The sequence below is a fragment of the Sorghum bicolor genome, chromosome 4 (genome assembly GCF_000003195.3).
Source record: "Sorghum bicolor cultivar BTx623 chromosome 4, Sorghum_bicolor_NCBIv3, whole genome shotgun sequence".
In the NCBI taxonomy this organism is placed as follows: Eukaryota; Viridiplantae; Streptophyta; class Magnoliopsida; order Poales; family Poaceae; genus Sorghum; species Sorghum bicolor.
Window position 1 is genome coordinate 68168816 of NC_012873.2, and position 20669 is coordinate 68189484.

Below are 20669 nucleotides of genomic sequence, written 5' to 3' on the forward strand. Positions count from 1 at the left end.
TGTGTCATGTACCCAAAGATAGGTACGGAGTAGTTTTATTCCTAGTCCCATGACACTGACCGACAGAAGCTCTCACCAAACAAACAATGGGAGTCAGCTGTCTGAGTTTCTTTGGTTGTGTGTAATCCATCCGTGATGATGACTCCGGGAGCGCCAATCGCGCACCACAACGCCCTTCACATCGGAGGAACTGGAAAACTGGGTTGGGTCGAGTCGCAAATGGCAGTGCGCCAGGCAATGGGAGTCAACAACAGGACGCACACGCACGGAGTGACAGGCGTCGGCGCGAGGCTGCTGCTGGAGTGCTGGCTGGCGCATCACGCGCAATTTCCCTCCCATTTCATTTTTCTACTCCTCCCTCCCCTCCCCTCCCCTTTCCTTCCCCTTCACCGGCAGGCACGCACGGCACGGCACGGCACGGCAGGCTTCTCTCCCTGATCTGCCCTGCCCTGCCCTGCCTGGAGTGGAGTCTCGCTCTCCTCGTACTCCAGCCCGCCCTGCCCTCCGACCCCGACCGACCACCGCTGCCGCAGCGACACCTACACGCCCGCCCGCCGCGGCTGAGCCTCAACCCCAGATCTCACGCCGCGGCCACCAGATCTGCGGCGCGCCCGCCATGGACGCCGGCACCGGGGGCGGCGGGCCAACGGCCATCCGCGTGCCCTACCGCCACCTCCGCGACGCCGAGATGGAGCTCGTCAGCCTCAACGGAGCGGACGCGGGCCCGACGCCGCACAAGGACGCGGACCAGCCGCGGAGCCGCGGCGCCAACGCCGACAGGACCAAGCTCGTGCTTGCCTGCATGGTCGCCGCGGGCGTCCAGTTCGGGTGGGCACTGCAGCTCTCCCTCCTCACGCCATACATCCAGGTACTAAATTGGCGCACCACCCGCCATTCGCTCCTCGCTCACGCTCTTGCTAGCCGCTGTACTACGCTACTACCTAGCTAGATTCCGCTGCTCATTTGGGTGTGGTGGAGGCCGTCCCCAGCGACCTGTGATCCCCCACTCCTCCTCGCGAGCCTGCCTTGTTTGGTCTCCGCATTTAGGATAGGATAGCAGCGCCGGTGGATCTCGTCTCGCCCACCGCTTTCTCTTTCCGGTGACTGCATTTCTCTTTCCACCGCGCGCAGATTACAGTCACACACCTACTCCTGCTTATTCCTACTCTTGTCTGCTGTATATATATGTTCCACATACATACGCAATTGTTTTCAGATTCAGATATACTAAGGCTTGCTGCCAATACATTGAACTCTCTGAGACAGGGAAGACTCACTATCTGGCTACCAACTTGACTAACACCAAACAAATTATGGCCGCTAATACATCTCTAGACTCCAGGCTAGCAGTTTCAAAACCGCCACTCAGTTTTCATATCGATACCACATTGCTATGCTAAATTGAACTGTACAAGACTTGTAGTAATGTCGCATATAAATGCTGGAATGTTGATTAAAATGAACAGTAACAACCACCTGGGTCGACCTGCATTTATGTTTTTTTTTTAATTTGTCCCCACACCTCATTTCTGCCATGTATTCACTTGTTGCTCATTTCTCAATTTTGTGCAGACCCTAGGAATAGACCATGCCATGGCATCATTTATTTGGCTCTGTGGGCCAATAACTGGTTTTGTGGTAAGTCACCCCCAGGGAGAATAAGGCCCCCCCTCCTTTTTCTTTCTTGCTTCATATAATCAGGATTAGAGCTTTACTTCACATCTCTGAATGCTCATGTGCTGCCTTCCCAGGTTCAACCTTGTGTTGGTGTTTGGAGTGATAAGTGCCGATCAAAGTATGGGAGGAGAAGGCCATTTATTTTGGCTGGATGCATAATGATATGTGCTGCTGTGAGTTAGATGAAGTTTCGTAGGTCATCGCATTTTCATGTTCTTCTCATGTTCTAATAGATAGACTCCATACGTAGGTAACTTTAATCGGGTTTTCTGCAGACCTCGGTTACATCTTAGGGGATACCACCGAGCACTGCAGGTAATCATCATAATGCTTCCTTGCTTGCTCTTTTATTTGCATCAAGCTTTTTTGTCACTGAAATGCTGTGTGTTCTTTTGATTCAGAACATATAAAGGTTCAAGATTTCGAGCTGCTATGGTTTTCATTCTAGGATTCTGGATGTTGGACCTGGCAAACAATACAGTGCAAGTAAGCTTGCAATCTGGCATGCCTGCACCATGTCTTATCAACTTTGGTGCTGAAGTTATATTGTAAAACTAAAAAGACCTTTTAATGGACGTTCTCCTAACATTTTTGCTCCTTTCTGATATGTTTAGGGTCCTGCTCGTGCTCTTCTAGCTGATCTTTCAGGTGGTTACTACCTTGAATTTAGAAAGTTTACTAATGCTGGATTCACCATCAAGTCTTAGTTATTCAGTGATCCTTTCTATTATGCAGGTCCTGATCAGTGTAATTCTGCAAATGCAATATTCTGCTCATGGATGGCTGTTGGAAATATTCTTGGTTTTTCAGCTGGTGCAAGCGGGGATTGGCACAAGTATGTGTTTTATTATGTGCTCTCTTTTGTGCCTGCGTAAACATGACTATGGTTTGATAGTTGATGTTCTCTTTAAGATAGTTATTATACATTTGATTTAACTGTGCTAGTTGATGTAAATGGTACCGTGCTGTTAGCAAACCATAAAATATGTGCCAGTTTGCATCCAAAGTAATAGGCTAAAATTTGTGTGGCATTTTGATTTTTCTCTGTTTATTTTGTAAAAGTACTAGAGAGTTTGCTCTCTTACCTTTCCAGTTTTCGTTTTCATGATGAAATTCCTCGCATAGTCAGATACTCAGATAAGCTTATAAAAAAACAATGATGGCATGTGTGCCATTTTTCGACATTTGGTCCTCTTATTAGGTGCTTCTTGGTTCACCAAGTTCACATATAATTTCTCCAAATTCTCCCTATTCAACAAAATCTACTTCTTTATGAGAATTGAGCTCTCGCCTGCTTGTTCTTTGTGCAGGTGGTTTCCTTTTCTAATGACTAGAGCCTGCTGTGAAGCTTGTGGTAATTTGAAAGCAGCTTTCTTAGTTGCAGTCGTAAGTTTTCAGAAATTCTGTAACTGCCCTTGGAATTTGAAGCTAGTCCTTATGCACTAAGGATCCTTCTTAGATGTTCTATGGTCCTTTTAAGGACTGTGTATGCCAAATCTTAGCAAGCTGAATTTTGCAGGTATTTCTTTTGTTCTGTATGTCTGTTACGCTGTACTTCGCTGAAGAGATCCCACTAGAGCCAAAAGATGCACAAGGACTGTCAGATTCTGCTCCTCTACTGAACGGTTCTAGAGAGGATGCACATGCATTGAATGAACCAAATAATGAAAGATTTCCTAATGGCCATGTAGATGGAAACAACGTGTCGGCTAACAACAACACTGAGGAATTTCCAAATGCGAATTCCAACACAGACAATGGAGGAGTCTTCAATGATGGACCTGGAGCAGTTTTGGTTAACATTTTGACCAGCATGAGGCATCTACCTCCTGGGATGCATTCAGTGCTTGTAGTTATGGCCCTAACATGGGTATGCTAGCAGATTACATATATACATGCCTACTGACCACTTGCCGATGGTTTGTTTTCCATCTTCTATAGATTGATGATTTACCCTTGTTTTATTTTCTTTGCAGTTGTCATGGTTTCCCTTTTTTCTTTTTGACACTGACTGGATGGGGCGTGAAGTTTACCATGGGGATCCAAATGGAGATCTGAGTGAGAGGAAAGCTTATGACAATGGTGTCCGAGAAGGTGCATTTGGTTTGCTATTGAATTCAGTAAGAACTCACGATCAATTTGTGTTGCTAGTGTTCTTAGTGTTTGTATATCTCAGCGTAAGTTTGTAACTGTAATATTTACTCCATTTGTGTAGGTTGTCCTTGGCGTTGGTTCCTTCCTTGTTGATCCACTATGCCGGATGATTGGTGCAAGATTGGTTTGGGCCATTAGCAACTTCACTGTGTTTATTTGCATGATGGCTACAACAATACTAAGTTGGATCTCTTCTGATCTGTACTCAAGCAAACTCCATCACATCATTGGGGCAAATAAAACAGTCAAGACTACAGCATTGGTTGTTTTCTCTCTTCTCGGACTGCCACTCTCGGTAAGTATCAGAACCAGACTCATCACATTGTTCTTTGTGAATTAAGTTGGAAGCTGTCTTATGCTTTGCTCTTATGCATTGCAGATCACTTATAGCGTTCCATTTTCTGTGACTGCTGAGCTGACTGCTGGTACAGGAGGTGGACAAGGTTCGTGTTGCAGATATATTAGCCCTGTTATTTATTATGCCCTTGTGAATCACACTGACTGATATTGTTTGTGCCCCATCTCCAGGTCTGGCCACAGGAGTCCTAAATCTCGCTATTGTTGTTCCCCAGGTTAGCAGCTACCATAACCGTCTGCTGTATGCATAGTTGTGAAAGATGTCCATACACTAATGCTTCCATTTTATTTACAGATAGTAGTGTCACTCGGAGCAGGTCCATGGGATGCTCTATATGGGGGAGGAAACATCCCAGCGTTCGCCTTGGCTTCGGTCTTCTCCCTGGCGGCAGGTGTGCTCGCAGTTCTCAAGCTACCAAAGCTGTCGAACTCGTACCAATCTGCCGGTTTCCATGGATTTGGCTGATGCTCATGCCCAAAGCCGTCTGCCATGTAACATCCAGATACACACCAACACTTAGCCCCATTTTGCCATTCGTTTACAGAGAAATGATTCTTTGTCCTCGTACCCCTACAGAATAATGATAGTGAAAGTAGAAAACTTAGGTTAGAGAGGCTAGTTAGGTTGATGTGCATACAAGCCAATGCAAAGGTGTAAAAGCTGTATCTTCGTTTTTTTGACAGTACGTGTATGTAAGAGCTGCCCATATGGTGGAGAAATTTTACAGGTGGTGTAACATGTTTTGTTCCTAACCTGCCCTCTTTTGTACATTGTACTACTACCACTACCACTGCTGCATGCTTACAAGTGTTGGTCAGATTCGGATGATTCTGTATGTACATACAATTGAACTGTATACTATATCACAATAGTAACACATTACATGCCTCCTCGCAAAAATAAAATAAAAATTTTACATGCCTGCATAGTTTTGGAACAATGACATGAACCTGGGAGTTGTACTAGCTTGGCTGACGGAAAAAAGAAAGGCTAGCTTGCTCTCAAACCGCCATGCAGGCAAAACCTAACGCGAGGCTTCCTGCCCTGGGATCCATGGCGTCCATGGCAAGATTGCACGAAGCGAACGTCGAAGCCAGAATGTCGTCGGCGTCGTAGTAGCAGCCCGGCCTCTGCTGCACCGTCGCCGTCGTCGTCTCGCGGATCTCCCTCCATCGCTGCTTCATAACGCGCGACGTGCGCCCGTACACCGCGCGGCCGACGTCCTTCCAGCGGCGGGCGCCGTGGCGCGCCACCAGGCGTCGCAGCTCCTCGTCGTCGCGCGCGGTGAAGGGGCGGTGGTAGACGTCGCGGGCGAGGTGGTGGCGCCAGCGGTGGCGGCAGGACCTGGCGGAGCGCCCTGGCGCCGGCATCCCGCGCGCCACGCGGTGCCAGTGGCCGAAGCCGTTCTCCTTGGCCAGCCGGCGCAGGCGCGCGTCCTCCTCCGGCGTCCACGCGCGTGGCAGCCTCAGGCGGACCACGATGCCCGTCGTCCCCGGCGCGCCGGCGGAGCACGCCGACTCCTCCATCTTCTTGGCTTTGGCTTTGGCTTTGGCTTTGGCTTTGAGAGACCGATCGATGGTGGGATGGGATTCCTTGCGTGTTTGCCCGCTGCAGGGAATTAAGGGGATATTAATATTATTTATCTCTCTCTCTCTCTCTCTCTCTCTCTCTCTCTCTCTCTTATTAATTATTATTAGGACTGATGAGTAGCCAGTTCTTGATTGATAATATGACCACACTAAACATGCTTAGTCGGATTCTTATCTTGGTCCGACTCGAATTAAGCATCGAGGAATTAGGATTTTGCGCTAATCATCCTCGCTCGTCCCTAATTGGCGCGAATCGTAATCGTAATAATCCGATCTTGAGTCCGAATGGAATGGAAGGAAAGCACATCGGAACTTGGAGTTGGCCAGTCGCCGAGTTCGACATGGCATGGGCCTGTCTGTCTATTGGGCCAAGAAAAAGCCCAAACGGCCCAGCCTGGGAAATGGTTTCGGCCTAACAACCTCTAGGAAACCATGAAAGAAACAGAAAACAAGTATGAAGAAGAAGCACGAGAGGAGGGAGGAGAAGCTGCGGAATCAGAATTCAGAAGGAAGACATGGTGGCTGAGGTACGCATTTAATTTTGGCCTGGTTTGTCCTTTACAAGAGAACAATTATCGGCACGTTTTTATTGTTTGGCCTGCAGAAGGCAAGCAAGAGGAAGCTGCAGGAGAACTGGAGAAGGATGGGAAGTTAAAAAAAAAAAAGCCACAGGTTGGCTCCAAACACATGAGGCATTGATATCCTCCCCAATCCAGTCCAAACTCCAAAGCGCACTGACGCCTTGTGTTGTGTGTTTCTCAACGTATAGTTTTCGTTACCGAGACTATAAATTTCATCAATCTTGAAAAACTTTGACTCTCCAAGATTCTTAGAAGAATGACTTATAATTTGGGACGGAGGGAGTAGGTAACTGAGCTATATAAGTTTCATGGAGATGAAACTCCTCTCTCATCTGATGAAACTCCTTCATTTAGTGACCCTGTCAAATCAGCAATTTTGCTTATGTAGCATCATATTTAATATGTATGACACACTCCTATAAAACATGCATTGACACTAGCCTAATTTGAAAAAAAAAAGGAATCTGGAATGCCCGCAGGCCGGAAAAGCAGTAGCGGGTTTGAGTTTGAGCCCTCGTCTTTCGGACGGGCCGCAAGGTTTGCTGGGCTTTCTTACGGCCTCTGGGGATTTCCTTTTCTTCTCCTCCTTGTTGTTGTGCTTTGCTCACCGCTGCTGCTGCTGCTGCTGCGATCGATCATTGGGATGCCTTTCCAACCTACTCCTCTACTCTACTCGGAAAAACAAATTAAAGCCCCATCGCATGCATCGGTGCACGGGTGATCGCTAGCTAGCTTTGGCGATTTTCGAGCAGGTATAGATAGATGTTGATGATTTTTGGCGTATTGGGAATGGGACTCGCATTTATATACTACTAGCTCTACTCTACTCCCGCCGGATTCTTATTCTTTCCATTCCATTCCATGGAATCGATCTTTAATTTCTTCTTCTTCTAGCTTCTATTTACAGGCAGGCAGGCAGGCAGGCAGTTGTACGTACATGTTGTTTCTTGTGTTGCCATGCATTTATCCACTTTCTCATCATCTCAGTTCTTGTTCTAGACTAGTAGATCCCGAGTGTCATGCATGCTGCACGCACTTTCATTTCCTGTTGAGCAGTTAATAATTTCGGTTCAATTAATATCGTCGTCATGGCACTGTCACAGTGCCACCACTAGCCTATTTGTGTGTGTGTGTCATGTCATGGCATATGGCATGCGTTTCTTCGTGGTGAATGTGAATCGATCGATGATACTCCCTAGTTCCCAAATTTTTTTTAAAGATTCTTCGTCACATCAAATCTTTCGATACATGCATGAAGCATTAAATATAGATAAAGAAAATAACTAATTATATAGTTTGGCTGTAATTTGCGAGATGAATTTTTAAGCCTAGTTAGTACATGATTGGACAATAATTGTCAAATGCAAATGAAAGTGCTATAGTAGTCAAACTCAAATTTTTTTACCAATTAAACAAGGCCTTAGTGTTGGCAAAGAAATTTGGGGATTGCTAGAACTCTGTGTGTTGCAAAATTCGATCTGCTATTCTTGTTTGTAAATTGTAGCAGGGAATATATTCAAGTGCTTATATTATTGCTTCTTTCAGGATTTAATTTCCAGCCTTCCCTTGTGATAAGTATGTGAGTATTAAATCACCTGATTCTAATTTAGTAACTTAAAAGTAGTTTGATTTAGGACAAGTCTAGAAGTTGATTTGTTTTAGAACAAAGTGAAGATATGTTAAGAAAAATCAAAACGACTTATAATTTGAAAACGGTGAGAATAATAATAAAAAAAACATGATGATAAGATGCGCAATTCATTTGTGGGCCTCATGTCGCTGCTGCACATGCATTGCTGTAATAAGCAACTGATATACAGTATTCCCATCATCATGCAGTAAACGAAAATGTGACTAAAGAATAATTGAAGTGCAGGTCTACCTCGTGATCGATTTGTACCACAAGCATGAGTTGTGTTTCTTTCTTATTCCTGGAACGCTGAACACGGCCGGAGTCGTCCAAGTGCAGAATACACCTACAGACATGCATAGTGGTAAGTTGATACTAGCTAGATGTACAGTATAGTATGTGTACAGGAATGGAAGCGCGTGTGGACATTTCATATTATTCTTTGCGCGTGGATATAGACTAAGAGTACTACTGATGAGTGCTGTGTGCGGCTGGGATTCGTTAGTAATATATGAATGACTTGATGCATTGATGTACTGAAACTGCCGGCGGCCACCGCGTGGAGGTGCCTGCTGGAGTGCTGGGCATGAGCACGACGGTTGCGGTGAAGGGCGGGAGTGGGACACGTGGCGTCCGTCTCCCTTCATCCACTCGTTGTGTTCTTCTCATCTTCTCGCCTCAGCTTAGCTAGTTCTTGTTCTTGACTAGTAGTATGTATAATAAATAAATAAATAAATAAATAAAAATCGTTTTCCTCCTCCTTATTTGTGTCTTTTTGCTGCCCTTTTGGGTGGAGCCTAGGCCATTTTGGGTCTCCACCACTACTCCCAAATCTTATTTTGGAGCCAACCACTACACCAGTCTTGTCTTGTGTGTTGCAGGTTGTGGCTGTAGCTGCTGTGGCTATGGCTGTCCCACTCCCAACCCAATTCCTCATTCCAACGGCAGCAGGGACTGCGCCACAAGTAATAAAGTAGCCTGTTTTCTTCATCCGATCCCTGGCCCTGCAACAAACTGCAATAGCACCACGAAACCAGAGGAACCCAGCCATTTCTGAACTTCAACCCCCTGCCAGCCAAGGCCATAGTGTCACTGTCACTGGGTGCAGCAAATGGAGGGAGGGAAGGCGATTCGATCATTTTATTAATCCGTGCAGGCGTGCAGTGCAGCACATTGATCAAGTCCTGTGCTGTGCTGTGCTGTGCTGTGAAACCATCTCCATCTCCATCTCCATTCCATTGTGCTACTGCATGCCCGGCTTTTGACTTAATTGACCAGCAGCAGCAGGCTCTGCCTCTGAATGTGCTAGCCTACGACTGGCACGCCTTCCTGTAATGCATGTTATGGCTGGCATCATTATTCTTATTCAACGCCGTGGATGAGGTTCTCGCTTCTTCTTCTTTCCTATCAGGCCATCACCTAAGCAAAGCATAAATATACAGGCGTCAGTCATCGCATTCCTGTCTAGTGTTGTGTTGGACTTGAAAGACTGAGGGACCTGAGGGAGGATGGTGAGCAGGAGCAGCAATCTTGAGGTCTTCCTGGAGGCCGCTACTCCACGGTTGCCATGGCGATCGGCGCCCATGGTGAGACGACACCTCCTCCTGCTAATCTTGTGCTGGCTAGCTCCTGCATTTTCATTCTCCACAACCAAGTGTTCTAGTCTGATCATTCCTAATAGAGATGTCCATTTTTGCACTTACTGATAATATACGAATGATACTTTTTCTAGTGATTATTGCTCACTATGCCATTTTGCACCTGCTGTTACCAGCACATCATACTCATCAATGCCAACACTAATATTCTACTGTTTTTCTTCTTCTTCTTTTATATACAAGGACTGTTTCCGAGGGCCAGACACTGTCTGGCAGCTGGAGAAGAAACACTCGGTCGACTACTTCACCCTGGAGGATCTGTGGGAGCATTATTCAGAGAGCAGCGCGTACGGCCTCGCTGTTCCTGTCCGTCTTCATCACCAGACGACGGGCAAGTCCATCACCCAGCATTTCGTTCCCTACCTATCAGCTATTCAGATATACACCGCCAAGGCTCTTGCTGCTGTCCCCAGGTTCGCCCTACTTATATTATCCAAATTGATGCCTGACTTGCTTAGCTACCATTCATCAGTTTTCATTTCGTCAGGCAGCATTCTAGCTCTTTCGTTCTCTTGGAAGAACTGACCAACAATTTCCTGTTTGTAAATTGATGAAAACCCACACAGCAGGAGCACGGAAAGCGAGACTGATTCTTGGAGCGACGATAATAGTGTCGGCGACAAGGATTCCAGGTCTTGGGATGCCGCGTCATCATATGATTCAAGCCATGAAGACTTGGATGATCCTACTGTTCGTTCAAAGCAAGGTGGATACCTGAATTTCCAGTACAGTGAATGCGACCCACCCTATGAGAGAATTCCTCTTGCAGACAAGGTACCACTAGTCCTGATCCTGACATATGTATGCTATATATATGGCTGCTGAACAGTCTAATATATAATCTCTCAAGTTGAAAGAATAAAGCAATGCGGCATACAGTAAATTTGAAGTAGTGTGTTACTTACTTACGATCAGGTGGCAGAGCTGGCACAAGACTATCCGTGCTTGACATCGCTGAACAGCGCAGAATTGTCACCTTCAAGCTGGCTATCGGTAGCATGGTACTTACTTTTTGTACCAAATTTCATCCATCCATTACAATTTGTCTTGGATTATATATATATGGCAGAGCAATATCTACTGTTACCTTTTTGACACTATATATAGAGAATGAGATTCCAGCAAAATGAAGAAGCTATAATAAATAAATCTATAGATGCCTTTAATGATCCATCCTTTTTATAGCGCTGTCCACTCTGATTCTGTCTTTCCTTTTATATATTCTGGATAACAAGCGAGGTAGTTAAAGATTTATATGCTCACTTTTGCTCTGTCTTATCCTTGATTCATCAGGTATCCTATTTACCATATCCCTTATCATGGGAACCTGAAGGGAATTTCTGCATGTTTCCTTACCTACCATTCTATCTCAACGGTGTTTCAAGGTACCCTTGTGCTCTATGCATGATCGAAAGGAATTCAATTCCATTCACAGCACATCTCTTGTTCGTTGCATGCAAACTTTTGCCTTAGTTTCGTGCATTATATATGCTTGAGCATGTAGTTGCTAAGAAGCCAACTAAACAGTTTTAACCACAGAATTGAAACTACCCGCAACATGCTTATGCATTATGTGTGTAATAACAAAATTCATAGGGCATGCATGATTCAACAAAGGCCATACTATATATGCATGTAAGAGTAAGATTGCTGCATAACATGTGTTTTTCCTGGCACAGACAAATAAACTGGACTGAAATGAATGGGTTGGTTGCATTGCAGATGAGATCATAGTGAGATGCGGTGGCGACAGGACCGTGGCGCTTTCCCCATTCGGACTGGCGACCTACAGAATGGAAGCAGGGAAGCGGCTCTGGACGGAGCCACACCACATGCCTGCAGCTGCTGCTGGTAGTGGTGGTGGATCACCAAATGCTGCTGCTGCTAGTAGGTTATCAGTCCCATCATCCCATTCTGACCTCTACTGGGCGGCATCCTCTTGGCTGAAGCAAGTGGGAGCACACCATCCTGACTTTAACTTCTTCACAGCTCATCGCTCTGCGATCAGATAGCAGGAGCAGGAGACATCATATATGAATGATATACAGAACAGATGCCAATGCCATGTATTTTTCTTCCTTTCATATATACATACGCTTCAACTCCTGTCTGTTGGTGATTAAAAAAAAAAAGAAGGGAGAACAAGTAAAGTAGTAGCGATGGAGGTCTCTCTTTCCGGCCGTCAGCCTCGGACAAAAGCACAAACAGTCAAACACCACTCAGACAGGCCGGTTCTTGTGTCAATTTTGTTTTATGAGATGAGAATACACACAAGAATTGCATGTCAAACGCATTATATGCAGCACTTCAACTACTCGAGCGCTAGCTCGATCAGTACCCTACATCAACACAGGACCACACACTAATCAGATTATCAAGTCCTTTCTCCCCTATTTTCCTGTTGGCAGTGGGGAGCCACAGTTTTTTTCCCCCCTTAATAAGAGACGATATGAGCTATTAGACTCAACCAGATAAGATAAGCCTGGTTCAATCACAATCATGTGGTTGATCATGCACGCGTTGGCCCTTATATCTGGTAGTTCTATTATCGTCCTCCATTGCGTTCTCTTCGCTAGGTCCACTTATATATGCCACCCTATGACCTCTTTCCTTAGAAAGATAAACTATTATATGTTTTAGTTCAAACAAAATACGCAAAAGAGGTCATCCTAAAAAATTCGACACACTCAGGCCTTGTTTGGATGTTGTTGGATTCACTTCAATCCATGTGTGTTGGTGTGGATTGGAGTGGAATTTAGTTCAAATTTTCACTCCAATCCACTTCAATACATGTGGATTGATGTGAATCCGACTACATCCAAACAAGGCCTCATGTGTAGGTAGGAGTTGTAAATAATTAAATTACAAAAAAACTAGTAAAACCAGAGCGAGAAAGGAAGGGGGAAGCGCACAACCGTTGCGTGAAGCAAGCACCGACATGTGGGTCCAAGACCATTACCGTAACCGGACCCACACGTCTGCTCTCTCGAAAGGAAAAGGAAAAGGCAGGCAGTCCACGAAGAAGACGCGGCAAACGCACCCCCCACTTTTTCTTCTTTTTACAATCCGCTCCCCTGCTCGCCCAAAAAACTCACACCCAGGTCCCCCACGTCGCCGGCGCCCGGCCATGGCGCTGCTGCCCTTCCTGCTAGGTTTCCTCATCGGCGCCCTGGCGCTGGCCGCGCTCGAGGCGGCGGCGCTACTGCTGCTACTCCGCCGCCTCCGCCGCAGGCAGGTTGTGCCGGAGGACGCGCCGCCAGCCGCCGACGAGCTGCCCGGGGAACGCCCCTTCCCCTACGAGAAGCAGGTGAGTGGGAACGCCGTGTTCGTCCTGTTGCTGCGCCTAGCTTAGCTCTCCCTTCGGTTCGGCTCGCTCGCTCGTGTCCGCCCTTAGCTTAGGGTATCCACTGCCGTGGGGGTGAGAACTGCCTTTGCTGGAGTGGAGCTGTGAGGAGATGCGGTTTCTAGGGATCCATCGTCCCCTCCTCGCTTGGCTGCCTGCTTGATTTTCGAGCGAGCGGAAACAGGAGCTTTTCCTCATGTGATGCGATGGAGCCTGTACTATGTAGGCCGCACCGCTTGTAGCTGTACCTTACTAGCTTCCTTGCATCGCTGCTTGATGTGTACATCCATGTCGATTAATTCAACCCCCCAATTGCTTGATCTTCGTTTCCAAAAATAGTTTGGGAGTCTGTGTCTCAATCGCAAGTTTTAGTTGCTGCAAAGTACTAGAACCACTGCTGCTGCTCTCTTAATTCTTACTGCAAACTGATTCCAAAGCCCTCTTGTCTGTACCATTTGTTTGTTCTGCCACTGCAAGATGTAATCCCAACTCCTGTGTATCACATTTATCGATTTACTATAGATGCCCTTTCTTAGCTGTATTTTGTTTTAAACTAGATTACCTTTGACACTGACAGGTAGTGTTATATGTTTTCAGGGTTCTCTATGGATACTGGAGCCAGAAAAAATGCCAAAAGTCAGTAATGAACGCTTATCGGTTGGAGGTCCCAAAGAGACAAAAGACAAGAAGAATATCGTGGAGGTTTTCCCTGCAAAGAAGATGGCTAAAATCAATGGACACTCCCTTTGTTTGTCTGCTCCTGATGGCTCCCAAGCAACCATTGAACTTTTGAACTGCACGGTCCTTGCAGTTTCTGCATCAAGTATGCCCTCACGTAAATGGTTAGTGCTAGCAAACTAAATACCATTTGTCAGTTACTCATCAACCACTGCTTGTCATGTAAACATGACAAGTTTGTTGAATTTGACCATGCATTATTACTTATATCAGATAGAATCCTTAAGTATATTATTAAATAATATTTTCATAGAAAGCTTTGCCTTAGGGTTATGTTTATGTTGCAATCGGCTAAATTTAAGTTCATTTTATTTCTTGAAAAGACCATATATACAAATGAAATTCATCTTATAATGTAGTTAAGTGTGCTTGTCAAATCAAATTTCTTTGCCTGTAAGGTTCTTTAGGATTGATTGTGATCATCGACTTATCTTACTTCACTCTTGATGTAACTTTACTTCTGTTGCTAACTGTCAGGGCTAAGAGGTACCCAATAAAATTAGAAAGCAAGGACAGTGAGATTTATAATGGAAGCAAGGTCTGCTATCTTTATACAGACACTTCCTGGGAGAAGGAATCATGGTGCAAAGCACTCCGTATTGCAGCTACTGCTGACAAGGAAAAATTAAATTGGCATGCCATGCTTAGCGAGAAGTTCCTCGATTACATATCGTCATTAAATTCTGAATACCCATGTTTCCTAAAGCCTCCAATACTCTCTGCTGAGGATCATGAGGTTATGGACAGGACATCAAAGACTGATGGATCTTCAAAAGTACGTCTTTTCCTCAAGAAGTTGGCAAAGAAGGCATCTACGAAGGCTGCCTTAGAGAACAAAACAAGTTCGGGATCGTCTGTGCAAGGTGAAAGAAAGATACTCGATAAATTGCGCAGCTATCAGGGTGCACCATTTATTGAAGCATTAATAGGTCCACAAGAGGACAAGCTCGGTAGCAGTTCATCGCAAGATACTGTAAAAGCCATTGCCCCACCTGCTGCATTGAGTCAAACTGGACAGCTTTCAACTTCACCTGATGTGAATGCAGATGATCGAGTTGCTGATGAAGGTACACTTTGTTGGAACCTCCTGTCATCACGGTTGTTTTTCGATGCTAAAATGAGTGATGAGATAAACAAGGCCATCAAAGCACGCATTCAGGTTTGATATACTTCTCACTTTAAATACAATTGTATCAATAGCTTATGTTAATTGATCTTTTGTTTGGTCAGAGGACTTTGTCAAATATGAGGACCCCTTCTTACGTGGGTGAAATTACACTTACGGACTTTAGCCTTGGAGAACTTCCACCTTATGTGCATGCGATGAGAGTCCTTCCTCTGGATCTTAATGAATTATGGGCCTTTGAAGTTGACTTTGAGTATTCGGGTGGAATACTGCTGCACATTGAAACAAGGCTTGAGGTTCAGGAACCAGAGTTGCAAAAGGACATCATGAAAAGTAATTTTGGAGCAGATGCTAATGGAGAGGTTGATTCTGATCTTCTTGAGAGTATTGAACAGTATGGTAACCAATTTAAAGGCTCACATAAATCAGCTTCTTCGATGGGGGGAAATGATGAAGCAGGTCTCTTTTGGTTTCTTATGTCTTTCCTTGTTTAATTAATATATACCTACTGGAATCATTATTTGTTCTTAAGTGATTCGATTCAACGGTTATTGAACAATAAGGATAAATTCATATAATTTATTTTCTGCCAAATGGTTGTATCAATTCTTGTCTTCAGCCCTTAAGAAGTTTGTTGTCTTATTTTTCTTATGTATGATTGGACAGACTTTAAGGTATACATTGCTAGAATGTATGGCATTAGGTACACATTACTAGAATCCACAATTCCTTTCTTTAGTGTGATATATCTTTGTGACAAAATACTGAGCTAAGAGAAAAATAAAGGAAAAGGGTAAAATACTGTGTGCATCAAACTTTGATTTGGATCATGAATGTGATGGTACAATGCTTGTGTAACAGATGCATCAAGTCAGTCAAAGAGCACTGGATGGACCTCGGCATATATATCAAGATGGAAAACTATCTTGCACTCAATAGCCGATCACGTCTCACAGGTTTTGCTCCTCTGTGTGTCTCCATGTGTTTTGCTGGACTTTCTGCATCGTTTCATCTTTGTCCCGACTCCTGATAGGTGCTGATTCAAGTATTTAAAACTGTACAAGTATTAAGTAGGACTTCTATGCATACAAGATATTAGAAATGGCAATACACTGTGTATCTTTGATTACAAGGAAACTCAGACTTGAACCCTGACCTCATTAACATCCATAACCCTGTACTCTGCCAGTACGCCATACCCATACAAGTGCCCCACCCATAAATAAGACATTTATTTTTTTTTAAAAAAAACTTATCTATTATTAGTGCCCCTAGAAATGTTTCACATGTATGATGCATTTCCTTCCGCTGCAGGTTCCTCTTTCTCTGGCAATAAGGATTTCATCTGTTCGAGGTGTCTTGAGGATACATATGAAGCCCCCTCCTTCTGATCAAATTTGGTATGGATTTACGTCAATGCCTGATCTAGAATGGGATTTGGAATCTTCTGTTGGGGATAGGAAAATCACCAACAGTCATATTGCTGCACTTATTGGTAACAGATTCAAGGTATTGAACACACCTTTTGCTCTGAGCATGTTCTTGCTTTGGTAAACTTTTTTTGATTGTAAAACATGGTTCACTGTTCAGGCTTCGCTTCGAGATAGCTTAGTGCTTCCAAATTGTGAAAGCATCTCCATGCCATGGATGTTGGCAGAAAAGGATGACTGGGTACCTCGCAAGGATGCTCCTTTTATTTGGCTAAATCATGAGCCCACTGAGATGAGAAGCCATGCCACAGCTACAGCATTAACTCAGCCTGAGGAAGGTGACCTCAAGGATGATACTAGTAGCAAAAGGCCAATGCCAACTTTACTCAACTCATCAGGTGGGAGCGAGGAATCATTGAGAGCAGTGGCATCCATTGACGAGGCAAAACAAGAGCCCAAGGCAGAAGCATCATTGCACAGCCAGTTTTCATCTACTCCAGTCAGTGAATCTGTCCATAGCGATGAAAATGAGGAACCGAGGAAGCCGCTGTTGATCACAGAGAAACTCCAGGAAGATGCTTCAGAAAGTAGAGTTATGTCTCCCATGTACACATCTCTGAGGGCAGTGATACCAGCAGGGGAGCAGCCGCAGGTGTCAGCATCATCTGTTGGAGAGGACGTGAAGCGAAAAGGCGGGAGGCGAGCTCGGATGATGGATTTCGGGAAGAGGATGGGAGACAAGCTGGAGGAGAAGAGGCGGACCATCGAAGAGAAAGGGAGGCATATCGTGGAGAAGATGCGAGAAAATGCCAGGACGAACAGCATGGAGAGGACTAGTAGCTAGCGGGGATGTAGGATCGGCATCTTGTTTCATTGATCTGGGAAATGGTGTATAGGCTGAACTGGTATATTTTATTTGTAGAGCGGTTGCAACATTTAGGGTTCCACGAGAGCTGATCTATGTAACGGCGGCAAATATGTGTGGATGGATGAGCGATGCACTTGTAACTTCATGTTAATATCAGCTTGTGGAATACTATGAAAAGGGTGGGAGAATGCAGGTACCAATGGGTCCGTTTTGATAAAGACTATGGAGTATCAGCCGGTCTAGCTACCAGCTTCATCTCGTGTAGCTTGCCCTCCACCATGGCTGTATAAACGACGCGCCAAGACGCTACTAGTTTGTCCGCAACTTTTCCCAAGCACAAGAATGATGTAGCAAAAGCATGTGATCAACTGTGACACCTTGTTCACTTTATTTCCCTTTATAAAAATTTCCTGATCCGTATGTAAAAATCACCTGATTGACTCATCAAGTTTTCCTGACATTGCAAGAAGAATACAGGTCATGCTTGGCCTTGAACCATCATAAAGAAACAGACGTCTGAAACAACACATACATCCGAATTGTTCTATTCTCCTAGCCTTGCTGTTAGTTCAAATTCACTGCTATCACGACAATAAAACTCATGACAATTTATTTATTTACATAAAAGAGCACATCGAGATACAGGCAGTCTTGAGTCAGTCCTTGCTCAAATTTCTCGGTCAGCCTTGCATCACCACAGCATGTCACCTGTCAATTATCATATCTTGTACCCGCAAAAAAAAATTATCATATCTTGAAGTGCTTGTATCCATAATCTGAGCTCGTCATGCCCTCTTCCCAGTCACCCATTTTCTTGCCTCCAAAAACCACTTGTTTGATACCCAAGTGCCTGCAGGTTCAGTCAAGGCAACAAAGCTGAGTTATAAGGTGCAATATTTCCAAATCTAATATACAACATTTCATTATGCATGTGGCCTGCTCTGAAGAGATGTTGTGTGGACATGTAGTGTGCTATGTTTATTTAGATTATAAAGCTAGCGCTCAATGAATACAAAGTACTTCAGTAGACAAGAGCGTAAAATGACTAGTTTAGTTAACACTTAGGAGTATATACCCTCCTCAAGGGGTTAAAGGCTTCTCAGGCTCTTTCTAGGTTAATCTTCTTTTTTTTGGAAAAAAAAAAAATTCTAGGTTATTCTTCGCAGATCAGGTTTCAGGAGCCAATTGATCTCCATATTTGTGGTGATAATAAGACGATCAGTAATAAAGCCACCATGGACGAAAGATTGCAACTATATTTTACATGATCAGTGAAAGATGTCTTACTCTGAGCTCAACTGTGTTAAGCAGTTTAGTAATACATCCAAACCAAGGTAATCTGAGGTTCCAAGGTCCACCCTGAAAGAAAGAAAAAAGTGAGGGGAATTTAAGAATTTGCAGACATCGTGCCCAAACTGTCAAATGATTCGAATGCTCACCAAACCCTGGCCCAATTGTCTTGGAACTCGACATCACTGATATCATGGAAAGATGATGGCATTACTGTGGAAGCTTCTTCAGAATCATATGAAGGGTCATAGTCCATCATTGAGTTGGCCAGCTGACATTGGAATTGAAAACATTACATGTTTTTGAAAGATCTGACGAGTTAAGTAGCCAACAAAGGAAATAAAAAGATATATTTGCATGAACGGATGAACCCAACCTGCAAATTTGAAGAATTATAAGCTCCTAGCCTTCCCATGACGTACCAAGCCTGAATTACCTGTGAAGAACAGTTTATGTCAAGACAGTATGCTGTTTTCTGAATAAGGAGAATCCAATGAAATTGTACAATGCCACTTTACACCGCCAAGCAGGTCAACATCTCGATCCGTTGGTTCTCCAAAGAACTCAAACCAAATGAACGAATTCAACGGGTTGAAGCTGCAATAATATAAAAGAACAAATGTAGTTAACTTGCTAAACTTCTTTTTTCTTTCTTTTTTAGGAAAACAGGGATTTCATCAACCACCAGCTTTACAGAAGGCAGGATCTAAGGTCTATTACATCTGAAAGTGGAATAAACAAAGAAACAAACATGAATATTCAGATATTGGCACAGCTCATTTGGCCTCGAAGAATCAGACATACACAGAGCAAGGGAAGGAATGGTGTGACAACAAGGATCAAATCAACTGCCTGTGCAATCTGAGTGCTATCAACCTAGACACCTAGTTATTGAGCGTTGATTCATCTTCATGTACTAGAGTAGCCGATTTCAGATTTACCATCTTTCAATGAGGAAGAAAAATGATTAAAACAAAAGTTTTAACATGTATAACACAAGTTTGTTTGAATAGATAAATTTAGGAGATGGTCATCTATTCATCATTAGGCACTTAACTATACAGGATAAAAAATGTGAGGTCAGGAGTGCAAATATATCTCTTTGCAGAAACATGGAGCCATTTCATTTGGAGCTAATGTGTTTAGCAGAGTAATCCAATTAAGTTGAAACTATGACAGTGTATTGCAATGTGTGCTGCAAGAACTATCAGCACACTCCACTTCTGAAATCTGATCCTTCCAAGTGGAAAACAGAGAAACACAAGCCCGACTAGTGTGGGTGAGAATCTCACTCTCGGAAGCTGACTTTAAAAGCAACAATGGAGCCTGTCTTGGATTTGTTGAATTGAGCCCTGCCTTTCTTGCGCACCCTTTCTTGGATCTGTGAATCGCGTACAGACGGCGTGGCATGAGTGAGAGTACTGTCTATCAGGCTAACAAAGTAACAACAAATTCTCTCAGTAAAACAGCGAACAGGAAGAGCAAAACAGCACTGAACGCAGCTGCAGCACTCACCCTTTGCTTCATGAGCTCCGGGTTGCCGATGCTATCACCGAGAATGGCGCGGAGCTCCTCATCATCCCTGCAGGCGTTCTCCAGAACTCTGCATTACCATATCACAACATTAAGAAACAGCAGGCTGCCACATGAATTTCGACAGGAATGGAAGGCCAAGACGGAAACGACCAAGAAAGAAACAGAAGAAACAAACAAGACAGCCGGCCAATAAACAGTGAGTGAGTGAGTGAGTGAGTGAGTGAGTGAGAGGACAAGGCGTACTTGGCCCATCCGGGGTAGGTGTGCTCCCGGTCGTACTCGCGGCGGCGGCGCTCCTCCCGCACCTTGACCAGCCGCCGGTCCCTCGCCGTCGTCCCGGACGCCGCCGCGTTCTCCGACGCCCCGCCTCTCCCAGCGGATGTGCGGATGTGGATGCGAGGTAGATGAAGAAGAAGATGAGGCGCTGGCGGCGAGAACATTGGGAAGGGAGAGAGCAGGAGGGTTTTAGCAGGCGGGAGTAGCCGTGACATCGCCGTGAAATTTCACAAGTTGGAGTGCGTCTCGTCGTCGACAAGGAGACGAAGAATTTGTTGGCAGCTTATCTTCTTCTTCCTGGGCCTTGACTTGGCAGTATTGGGCCGACCTAGTAGTCTTGGGCCAAAACACATACAATCGGACAGTGGGAGATTTCTGAGAATCAAGCACAATTAGTAGCGCACCGGAAAGCTAA

The 20669-nt window shown here is 44.7% G+C and overlaps 5 protein-coding genes across 9 annotated transcripts; 3 read left to right on the plus strand and 2 right to left on the minus strand.

Moving 5' to 3' along the window:
* Window positions 368-5024, plus strand: LOC8084447 (sucrose transport protein SUT4). 3 transcript variants are annotated; one of them, XM_002453038.2, is made up of 14 exons: window positions 368-868; window positions 1573-1638; window positions 1752-1850; window positions 1928-1992; window positions 2079-2163; window positions 2292-2325; window positions 2413-2512; window positions 2988-3063; window positions 3197-3547; window positions 3654-3797; window positions 3893-4126; window positions 4211-4274; window positions 4360-4403; window positions 4484-5024. In XM_002453038.2, exons 1-14 carry the CDS (start codon window positions 617-619, stop codon window positions 4652-4654), a joined length of 1785 nt encoding a protein of 594 aa, XP_002453083.1. In that variant the 5' UTR covers window positions 368-616; the 3' UTR covers window positions 4655-5024. The 3 variants fall into 3 exon arrangements, with proteins under 3 accessions (XP_002453083.1, XP_021315698.1, XP_021315699.1); XM_021460023.1 differs by lacking the exon at window positions 368-868 and having other exon boundaries at window positions 1953-1992; window positions 4484-5008; XM_021460024.1 differs by lacking the exons at window positions 368-868; window positions 1573-1638 and having other exon boundaries at window positions 1752-1869; window positions 1953-1992; window positions 4484-5008.
* On the minus strand, window positions 5191-5715 carry LOC110434865 (transcription factor MYB44-like). Its single transcript, XM_021459631.1, has one exon. The coding sequence runs from the start codon at window positions 5713-5715 to the stop codon at window positions 5191-5193; it is 525 nt and encodes a 174-aa protein (XP_021315306.1).
* LOC8084448 lies at window positions 8953-11936 on the plus strand. 3 transcript variants are annotated; one of them, XM_021458612.1, is made up of 7 exons: window positions 8953-9323; window positions 9430-9575; window positions 9831-10060; window positions 10214-10421; window positions 10563-10648; window positions 10941-11032; window positions 11370-11936. In XM_021458612.1, the coding sequence occupies exons 2-7, from the start codon at window positions 9498-9500 to the stop codon at window positions 11657-11659; spliced, it is 984 nt and encodes a 327-aa protein (XP_021314287.1). In that variant the 5' UTR covers window positions 8953-9323; window positions 9430-9497; the 3' UTR covers window positions 11660-11936. The 3 variants fall into 3 exon arrangements, with proteins under 3 accessions (XP_021314287.1, XP_002453084.1, XP_021314288.1); XM_002453039.2 differs by having other exon boundaries at window positions 8953-9575; XM_021458613.1 differs by having other exon boundaries at window positions 8954-9575; window positions 10217-10421.
* On the plus strand, window positions 12673-17537 carry LOC8084449 (testis-expressed protein 2). Its single transcript, XM_021459120.1, has 7 exons — window positions 12673-12954; window positions 13588-13832; window positions 14206-14887; window positions 14959-15313; window positions 15716-15810; window positions 16169-16363; window positions 16445-17537. The coding sequence occupies exons 1-7, from the start codon at window positions 12775-12777 to the stop codon at window positions 17126-17128; spliced, it is 2436 nt and encodes an 811-aa protein (XP_021314795.1). The 5' UTR covers window positions 12673-12774; the 3' UTR covers window positions 17129-17537.
* Window positions 17573-20527, minus strand: LOC8084450. Its single transcript, XM_002454774.2, has 8 exons — window positions 20222-20527; window positions 19958-20045; window positions 19735-19823; window positions 18961-19039; window positions 18819-18878; window positions 18592-18713; window positions 18440-18511; window positions 17573-18002 (listed from the first exon to the last, which is right to left on the minus strand). The coding sequence occupies exons 1-8, from the start codon at window positions 20467-20469 to the stop codon at window positions 17900-17902; spliced, it is 861 nt and encodes a 286-aa protein (XP_002454819.1). The 5' UTR covers window positions 20470-20527; the 3' UTR covers window positions 17573-17899.

Coding starts and splice junctions, on each gene's coding strand:
- LOC8084447 (XM_002453038.2), top strand. CDS start 617: ATGGACGCCGGCACCGGGGGCGGCGGGCCAACGGCCATCCGCGTGCCC. Junction 869..1,572: donor TCCTCACGCCATACATCCAG/GTACTAAATTGG, acceptor AATTTTGTGCAG/ACCCTAGGAATAGACCATGC. Junction 4,127..4,210: donor TTCTCGGACTGCCACTCTCG/GTAAGTATCAGA, acceptor TATGCATTGCAG/ATCACTTATAGCGTTCCATT.
- LOC110434865 (XM_021459631.1), bottom strand. CDS start 5,715: ATGGAGGAGTCGGCGTGCTCCGCCGGCGCGCCGGGGACGACGGGCATC.
- LOC8084448 (XM_002453039.2), top strand. CDS start 9,498: ATGGTGAGCAGGAGCAGCAATCTTGAGGTCTTCCTGGAGGCCGCTACT. Junction 10,422..10,562: donor GAATTCCTCTTGCAGACAAG/GTACCACTAGTC, acceptor ACTTACGATCAG/GTGGCAGAGCTGGCACAAGA. Junction 10,649..10,940: donor AGCTGGCTATCGGTAGCATG/GTACTTACTTTT, acceptor TTGATTCATCAG/GTATCCTATTTACCATATCC.
- LOC8084449 (XM_021459120.1), top strand. CDS start 12,775: ATGGCGCTGCTGCCCTTCCTGCTAGGTTTCCTCATCGGCGCCCTGGCG. Junction 12,955..13,587: donor CCTTCCCCTACGAGAAGCAG/GTGAGTGGGAAC, acceptor ATATGTTTTCAG/GGTTCTCTATGGATACTGGA. Junction 16,364..16,444: donor TTATTGGTAACAGATTCAAG/GTATTGAACACA, acceptor TTCACTGTTCAG/GCTTCGCTTCGAGATAGCTT.
- LOC8084450 (XM_002454774.2), bottom strand. CDS start 20,469: ATGTCACGGCTACTCCCGCCTGCTAAAACCCTCCTGCTCTCTCCCTTC. Junction 18,714..18,818: donor ATAATTCTTCAAATTTGCAG/GTTGGGTTCATC, acceptor TTCCAATGTCAG/CTGGCCAACTCAATGATGGA. Junction 18,003..18,439: donor TTAACACAGTTGAGCTCAGA/GTAAGACATCTT, acceptor CTGAACCTGCAG/GCACTTGGGTATCAAACAAG.